General features: G+C 39.4%; 1 protein-coding gene across 1 annotated transcript; it reads right to left on the reverse strand.

Annotated features, from left to right (window-relative positions):
* Positions 1 to 293: 293 nt before the first annotated feature.
* LOC106098755 (recombining binding protein suppressor of hairless) lies at positions 294 to 8,544 on the reverse strand. Its single transcript, XM_013275734.3, has 11 exons — positions 8,266 to 8,544; positions 7,618 to 7,656; positions 7,397 to 7,492; positions 7,157 to 7,322; positions 6,304 to 6,478; positions 6,043 to 6,180; positions 5,833 to 5,945; positions 5,091 to 5,231; positions 3,250 to 3,405; positions 2,988 to 3,091; positions 294 to 2,900 (listed from the first exon to the last, which is right to left on the reverse strand). The coding sequence occupies exons 1-11, from the start codon at positions 8,283 to 8,285 to the stop codon at positions 2,558 to 2,560; spliced, it is 1,491 nt and encodes a 496-aa protein (XP_013131188.1). The 5' UTR covers positions 8,286 to 8,544; the 3' UTR covers positions 294 to 2,557.
* Between the last annotated feature and the right edge of the window lie 772 nt (positions 8,545 to 9,316).

The raw sequence follows: 9,316 nt of genomic DNA on the forward strand, positions 1-9,316 counted from the left end.
TATGTAGCTATGCCATTTATTACATGCTTACAGGAATGCTCAGACTCACACTCTTGTTAAAGTAAAAGTATTGCTAGAAGCATAAAGAGAGATGGACTAAAGCAGACCACATGGATACACAGGCATACACACCAAACACACAAACATTAACAGCAACAAAGTGTCAGGTTTCATTCCAGCAATACGGCTCCCAGTTTAAAAATAAGTCAGACAGATTTGACCTCTATCCTGGGTAGCATGCTTCAGTGGGTAGTGTCTAAGCAGGCCCCAGCAGGATGTGAGTATACAGCATGTTTGGTTTACATGATAGACAGAAACAGGAAAAGAGTGCATACATATTCATCAAGATTATGCACAGACACTGATATTATCAATTCACTAAGACATCAAAGGACACCGGAGGAAAACCGAGTCAGGATATTGTGACTTGGTGATGCAGTAATTCACAATTAAATATTTCATCAGGTAAGTAAATTTCCAAATATTTCAAATACCTCTGCTCCTGCAGACCAAGACAGGGATCAACGACATCAGTTTTACTGGGCAATTAAAGTTGGAGCTTCTGATTTCATCATTAGTGTTAAAAAAGAAAAGAAAAAGAAAGAAAGAAATTAAGAGATGATTCACTTATTTTACATACCGGATGAGTCCACTTGTTGTATGCTTAGAGGATGGTCACAGTGACAGAAGGAACATTTACACTTTGTTTTTACAGTCCAGCCTTTACTAGAAGCACCTTTTGTCACATCAACAGCTATTTTGAAATAAGTAATGATTCAGTTTAAGCTAACGTCTTTGAAACAGAGCACCAAGTAAAAAAAAAAAATCATGCATACACAGACAGAACAAGGAAAGCCCACATAGAACAGTCTCAGGAAGGTTTGACTCAAGACTGTTCACGCAGGGCTTGAAACAAATAATTCACACTGGGAATTCTTCTCCTACCCATACCCTTCTCTTCAGCATCTCACTCTTCTTATCTCTTATTCTTGGTATAACTGGTACTAAACTAGTTATTATTGCCATAAAAAACACATTTACAACTTACACAGCATAACAGCATAATGCAATAATATCTTGTCAGCTTGTACAAAATTAAGCAATTCAGATCCTGTAGGACTAGGATGTTACCACCTTGGTATGATTGTTCAAACTTTTATCCTGTACCTCATCACTTAATGACCCAAAGGGCAGCCAAGGATGACTAGTAGCTCTGCTGAACTTTTGTTCAGGCATTGTTTGAAAAAACTAAATTCAACAAAAGGTCAGCAGCAGTATGACACTAATGATAAATTGGTTTACTGGGCAGCGATGAAACTACAGAGATAGTATTTTTCCCCCCAGTACATGAGCTCACTTTAAAACCCTTTAAATCTCAGCTCAAACTAAAGATCAGCTCTTCAAGAGGGCAAGACATTTTTACCATTCCTCCTTTGCTTCTTGATTTTCTCTGAAAATATGCAAGAGATAAGACACTTTTTATAAAAGGCTTCACTTATATGTGGGAGAAAAAGCGACTGCTGCTGTATGCATTGCTATGGTAACAGGAGGAACTGCTTGTTTAGATTTGGGACCCAGTACAGAGAGTACAAAAAGAGCAAAATCATTAAAGAGAGAACACTCTGTATTACAGGCTGATCTCTCCCTCTCCCTCACACTCACACTCACACTTTCTCTCTCTCTACATTCATTAAAAATTTCATCTTTGATATAAAAGACAAACCAAAACTGTTCAGTGGCCTGGAAAACAAAACAGCCAAGCCAATAACTGCAAGCAGACATCGAGATATCTTCATTTTCTAAAGTGCCTCCTGACTGACTCTTTTTCATTGCAACACACTGAACTGTTAACGACAATTAGTAAGCTTTAAAAAAAGAAAAAAAAAAGGTGAGAAGCTGTTGTCTGACTATTACACACATGAAAAGCCATTTCCATCTTGACTCAACTGAGAGAAAACAGGAATGGGAGGCAACAATATGAAAAACTATCTTGGTAACAAACTGATCTTACTATGCAGTGTATCATACAAAAAATGTACCTCAGAAAAAGCTCATAAAATACAATATGAATAAAATAATATAATAATATTCCTTGGTCCATAAAACTATGTTATTCTTACAAATTTTCCCTTGCTCAATGCAATTACAAGTTTGTGTTCATCTGCAAACATAATGATGGTAGTAAGAAAGCAGTTAAAGTAGCTTCCAAACCCGCCAAGTATATAAAAACAAAACAAAAAGGTTATTTTACAAATGATGTCGCTATGGGAGTTAGATAGTTCACCTTCTTTTAGATGAAGAGGATGGATATCACGTTACTCTGAGTGGAGCTTATGATATGTCCACGACAATCCACAAGAGGGTGATACAGTACAGTCAGAAATCACAACTCTTGCTTTTGAAGTTGTCTTTTTTTCCTCCTCATAGTTTCACAGTTCCTCTAACAAAGAACTTCTTAGCTTCTGTGCAATTCTTCACAGGTCCATGAGCCTCTTTGGAGAACATGCTCACATTATTTCACTCAGTCACTGAGAGCACAATCACAAAACACATTTTACTATGAGAGCACCGACATAGCTGAAGTCCCAGACGACATGCCCGAGTCACTACTGCTGTAGGCTCCGTGGCCATCCCCGAGCCCACCCATCAAAGATGAAGGTGAGGATGAAGATGCGGGTGATGATGAAGAGGTGCTGTGTGACCGCAGAATAGCCCCAGCAGCGCTGCAGTGAGGTCTTGGTCCTGGTTCGGGGGTATACGTGAAGGTCAAGGCAGTGGCGTAGATGATTCCATCACTGCGAACCAGCGTGACAGGGACCTGAACTGGCTGTCTCACCCAGCGCCAACCCTCCCTAAAGGCAGAGATGTCTGGCACCACGCAAAGGATGCTCTCCCCACATCTAAGGAAGCAAGCGGATGGGACAAGGCTTAAAAAAAATGAAATGAAAACACACAGGCACAAAGTTAACACTTGCAGACATATTTACCTGTACATGGTGTCTGCCTCCACATCTCCAAACCAAACTCTGAGGTTAGGGGTGAAGTTCTGTCCTGTCAGCTCCAACATAGCAACATCTCCTCCACCATTTAACTTGACAGAGACAAACATAAAATCAATCAAGTCTTAGGAGACTCCTAGTAGTTGAAAAACACTAAAGAGACGTATACTTGGGAATCAGAGTGTCACTCGTGTTTGCTGGTAAAGAGAAAACTAGAGCATATCTTCACCAGAAAAGGCTGTATGTGTACCTGCAGGCTTTCAACCACAGGGACAGGTGTTACTGGTGTGGGCACGGGGCCCATGCCCTCATAAAAGGTGTACTCTGCCTTGTCAGTACTAATGATAGTCCATGAAGCACCATCATTAATCATCTCCTTGTTGGTCTCTTTGGAGCACGGTGTAGCCTGAAAAACAAAACAAAACAAAAGAAACACAATTAATTTTAATTCCGTACAGTTATGTCCAACCAGGCACAAAAAAAAAAAAAATCTCAAGCAAGCCATCATGGTGGCTGATAGAGGCTCAGACTGTTTTGTTTAACTCTAGAAACTGGTGCTCAAATCATACAACTGACTGCAGTAAGTACTGCTCTAAAACAGCTCTTTTAATATTTATCTGTGACAAATAGATTCTTCAAATTACTGGTTTGTTTCAAACACACCAACACTGTTTACATTTATACGACCAAATCTGTCTTTGCAAAAAAACAAACAAAAACAACAAGAACAACAAAAAAGTTTCTAATAACAAACTCTTAAGTAGCCCCATGCCAAATTAAACTATACATAGTTTTTATTTTTAAATTACAATTTCTCTGGATAAGAAAATAAAAATGCCAAACTCTCATCTGTAAAGAAAAAAAAAAACCTTCAGTAATAACTACCTATATAGAACAGCCACATATGCCACACATAACACACAGCAGGTCATCTATGGTTTGATTTCTCCGCATGTGTCAGACTGAATCGGTTGTTACCAACATTGGGTGAAAATATCATGTCAACAGCACCTTTAGAAATATATTTACTTCGAAAACTGATGACATGTTCAGTTCTTATTTTACCTGCTGTATACAAAATATATGAAGAAAAGCACGGCAGTTAAATATTATTCACACAGTCATTAAAACATTTGTCAAAATGTTTGACAACATTTGGCATTTACGCTCCTGGTCAAAAAAGTAATGTAAGTTCAACATTACATTATACAAATTTGGTCATAGGCTGTGCCTTTCCTGATGCCTTCATACAGTATGATACAACTCTGCTTTATGTAGCAACATAACCAAAAAACCAAAGGGCTTGGAGAGGAGTTGGTAAAAACTAGAACAGAAGGAAGTGACTGTTCTATTGGCTGCATTTCACAACCCAAATATTTACATGTTTACAGGTTTTTTTAGCACGAGGTGAAAATCTGCAGGTTGAAGTCTGTGAAAAGCAAAACCAAATATGTTTTCTTAACTCATTATACTGTTAGAAATAATAAAAAGTTGGCAATTCAGCCCATAGTAACTGTTCCTTAAGAACATCAATAAAACTATGACTAGGAATTATTATGTATAAATTGGGATTTTATGTTAATGGTAGTAGCTTAGCGCACTCCAGTGGAGCTGACATGAGAGCTGCAAGTCAGCATTCTCTACAGATATGCCTTAAACATTTCAGAGCACAGAATGCTGATTATTTCTTCTTGATTTCCAAACCTAATTTTGTGAACTTCTCTCTTTCTTTTTTTTAATAATTCAGATTTACTAGTTGCATTTACCAGCTGAATAATTCATGTGGTTAATGCATTTTTCTTTAGTGATACAAACTCAAAAAATACATTTACTTCTGCTTTAGACATACTTCAAACCTGTTTAAATAGAAATTCTGGATCAGTCTGGATTTTGAGTAATTCCATAGTCACCCTTCAACAAGAAAATACTCCAAACGGCACTACTGGCAGATTTCCTCTCCTTAGCAACAGCAGCAATTTATTACTGTTTTGATACCTGCTCATCACAAAAATCTAATATAACTTGATTTCACAAAAACAAAGTTGAAAAAATTAAATATATACATATATGTGTGTGTCAGACTTTGCACACCTGGAACTGGATGATCCTCTCCTGTGACAGACAGAGATACATCCTGTCTGTATCTTTCAGGTAAAAGGCACACTTGTGAAGCTGGGACACCGGGTCATCAGCATCCAGTAAAGCTGCTTGCTTGTCCACTTTTCGAATGATCTGGGAATCATAACACACTTATCGTAAATACGCAGAAATAAATACTGGTCACGTGTGTAAAGGATCACAAAGACATTTGGAAACATCGCATAGTTCAAATCATCCACACACATGAATGTCAGACTATGTTAGGAAACCTTGATTTAGACTGTGTGGGCTTTTACTGCTATTATTAATCTCTTTGTCACTTCTGCTTTCCCATGCTGTCAAACTTGCATCGTTCTTCATTTTATCATCACCTCTCTGGTCTGGTGATCTCCTTGCTCTCTTTCCTCCCAAGCCAATCAATCTTAAATCCCCACTGCTATTCTGCCAATATAGAAATGCAGTTCCTTGACTGGCCACTTGAGGCTTACTCTACAGGTGAGTCAACAGACTCCAATGTTAATTTGGCGAGCTGTCCAGCGAAATTAAATTTGTTTACAGTTTTGGATTCTATATTTAATTTTGTCATTTATAGCAAGGCTACAGGGAATACCCTTTTTTGTGTGTTTTCTTTTATAGAAATCGCTCATTTACATCGCTCAAGTGACACCTGGACGTCACCACAAGCAACTCATTTTCTCACAAACAGACAACAGAAATAAAAAGTGCCACATACCAGTCTTGGCAGCGCCATGCCAGTCACAGAACAAACCAATTTGACTGTCTGGCCATAGTGAATGTAACCATCTCTTACAGCAAACTCCTCCCCTTCAGACTCATCATCGTCCACTGAGCAAAAGAAAATAACAATTAAAAAAAAAAAAAAGGATTAAACGTCGCTTATTTAAAATCTTACATGATACAAAAAGAAAAAAGTGTAGCTCACAGAGGTGAATGTAGAAGGCACCCCACTGTTGGGAGCTGGCATGAAAGTTTCCCCCCTCCACATGGAGATACCTGGTACTGACCGTCTGGGAACGCAGGCGGTTAAACAAGGCCACCTTTGTCCCAGATGCTATACATACTGGAGGGGAGTAAAAAAGAAAGCGAAACCGGAAAAAGAAAATCATTTTCAAATCCAACTTAAACATCAAGCTGTTGTGAAACCATACAGCACTCTTTGATTTATGTGTGTCCAGCAACTCACAATCAGCATTTTTCAAGGACTGTTTCTTCTTGGAGGGCTTGGAGATGACCTTGATCCTCTTGCTGAGGAAGACTCCAATGTTGGCGCTGTTTCCATACAACATCTTTACAGATAGCATGAAGTGCTTCCTTTTATCTGAGTCACTGATATACAGTGTCTTAGCTGTGCAGAAGTGCTACCCAGGGAAAAGACAAAGGTTAGGGGACTTTTTTTTTTTTTTGCTTTGCTTTTTGTTTTTCTAATATCTCCTACTGGAGAACAGGCTCATTAGCAGCATGTCTGCAAAGTGAAAACATGCCGATGTGCAGTAATATCAGCTACAGCGTGAACATGGTTAATAATGTTAGTTTCTGGTTTTCATGGTTTCTGCAGAAGCAAACAGAGGAAATTGCACAGCAAAGCATCTGTATATCTGACACCTGTGGTTACTTATGTTACTTTGCTTAGCATAGCACTTATGGAGCACTGAGAAAAAGCAAGCAACCTGCTTATTCATCAGCTGAGTAAATAATCAAAAGCTGATCTAAAGAGATAACATCTCTTTCTTCTCTATCTTAAAGATCCAAGGTGAAGAGTGTTGTCAGGGAGACAATAAATCTTCACTTAAAAGAACAATTTTAACATCTGTCAGCCTCTTATCACAAACTGAACACAAATTTAATCATACAAATTGGAACTGGGTCCCAGACAGGAAAATTAATAAGACAGCAGACAAACATCAGGCACTGCCATCGATGAAAGTCATCTTATCTCAGAAAAAGCAAACTGCTGAAAGCAGTCAACAAGGCGACTATCTGACACTGATGTTTGGCCTCTAAATCACTGCATCTGTAGTGCCATTATAACTACCCACCTTGCCCTCCAGATTGAGCTGCTGCATCTCCTGCTCACTGTTGCCAATTCCAATGAAGGCACAAGGCTGGGCCTCCTGCTCAGTACAGCCCTCCTTCTCCATTTTTTCCAACTTCTTTTGCCATCCGGTGCCCATCAGATACACACACGGTGGAGGACAGAAAAACCTAAGTGGCACAAGAAGAAGTAAAGTGAGACATTTCTCTTTAAACACAATGAAGCTTAGCAGTGCCACACAAACCTTTTTTCATTGCCATATGACTTTTGTGCGACTTTTGCGTGTAAAATGAGCACCGTTTGATCATCTTTGTCCTTCAAGTAGTTCCTCATGGCTTCCCTGCAATGTGGAGAAACGCATTAAGCCTTTTAGAGCACTTTTTAATGACATGATCAATTTTTTTCCCTAGATTATAAAGTCTAAGATTGCACGGGGAACAGCTGGCTGTGTTTCTCACACTCCACCTTGTTAATCGTTGTGGCTGAGGTCGCTCACCAAACTTCCTGCAAAACAAAAACATCAGGGCAAAAGTTTTTTACACGTGGTTTTAGTGCTGGGGTTAGTGCAGCAGAAATATAAAATAAGCTTGAGGGAAAGTATGTAAGAAACAGATTTAACAGAGGCGATGTGATTTTCTTTAAACGTTTTTTGGATTAGAAGAAAATTAGGCAAAATGCTGAAGAAAGAAAGCCTTTGAACAATATGGGAATAGTTTGTTTTAATTAGCTAAGCCAAATTTTATTTCTTTCTTCAGTATCTGACAAAGTTGCAGTTTTCTCTGAGCGTGTTATGCTGATGTAGTCAACTCTTAAAAAATATTAAGCCAAAATAAAAAACTTAAACTGGGCAAAAAAGTTTCTGAAATGGCTTCAAACTTTCTTGATAGGGCAGTTCAATAAACTGTATAGAAAGCAGGCGATACTTCGAAGAATAGTTTTGCACAACTGAGCCCGCACCGAGCCACAAGGTAGTACTATTATGTGTGATATGCCTACTAACAACACCGAAAAACATCCCTCCCCCACCAAAAAAGTAGTACCAACTGCCAACATTTTCCCCACATAAAAACTGTCAGGTTTTGAAAACATACTGCTTTAAATTTCTGCACTTACCCCGTTACAACGGGCGCCATCTTCCGAATAACTCTCCCCCCGGAAAAAAAATTAAAAAAAAAAAAAGTCCCAACAATCGCGAGATCCCTCCCCCCAGCTCCCTGACCAAAGCCAACGGCACTACAGAAGAAGAAGCAGACTGGAAGGAAAAGAAGGGAAAGAAAGAGGCAGGGAAGGGAGGGAGGGGAGCGTGACGGGGCAAAAGGGGGTGAGAAGAGTGCGAGGGAGGGGCGACGGGCAGAGGGCAGACGCCACAACAACAGGCGTGGGAAAGTTGCAACGTCGCGCGAGAACGGAAAAACTCTCACAATAGACACGCATGAAGGAAGGGTAGTTTTATCGCGAGATCTAGCGCCTTCACAACTCGCTGTTTTTTTTCCCACAGGGCGCGCGCGTTGTAACTCGATTCCCACGCTTATTGAGCAACGAAGCAGGCTGCACCTTTCTGTGCTGAAGAGCTAGAAACACGGCCACGGGATAGATATGTGCTATATGAACTACAGCACCTGAAATATATGGGAGAGTGGAAGATTAAATCACAGACGTTTAATGGGAAGAGTGGAGAAACACAGTGAATGCAGATGCTTCCACAGAGCCTGTTACAAGTAATAGAGGCCAAGAGGGAATATCTACAATAACGTAGTCTAGAAGGAGGGTCAAAGATTGCTTAACCGGCTTGTGTTGTCATAGCGAGTAAGGCAGCTGGATTTAGATATATGGGATACATCACCACATTTAAATTATGATTCTCAGGCATAATGTGTAAAGTGTGAGGAAAAACAGAAGAGTAGCTCTTCCTCAGTTACATCTCAATGCAGGATCATTAATAGAATAATATAGATTTTAGTAGATTGGCAGCGCATCATTACAAAAGATGAGTTCACATGTGGGAGATCAGTGGTGGATGTGGAAAAAGGAGAGCAAATGCATTTAAGAATCAGGCTACTGTATTAACCCCTATGGAAATTATGTGGTTAGTGTTGCTCCAAGACAACAAGAACAGTAACAGACTGAACTAAATTAAATAATGCAATATATTACAAAGTTAGAA

The sequence above is a fragment of the Oreochromis niloticus genome, linkage group LG6 (assembly GCF_001858045.2).
Source record: "Oreochromis niloticus isolate F11D_XX linkage group LG6, O_niloticus_UMD_NMBU, whole genome shotgun sequence".
Classification (NCBI taxonomy): Eukaryota; Metazoa; Chordata; class Actinopteri; order Cichliformes; family Cichlidae; genus Oreochromis; species Oreochromis niloticus.

Excerpts from the sequence above, each read along its gene's own strand:
- LOC106098755 (XM_013275734.3), bottom strand. The coding sequence starts at position 8,285 with ATGGCGCCCGTTGTAACGGG. Across the intron at positions 7,493-7,617 it reads CAGCCACAACGATTAACAAG|GGAAGCCATGAGGAACTACT; the intron begins GTGGAGTGTGAG and ends TCCACATTGCAG. Across the intron at positions 3,406-5,090 it reads AGAGGATCATCCAGTTCCAG|GCTACACCGTGCTCCAAAGA; the intron begins GTGTGCAAAGTC and ends TTTGTTTTTCAG.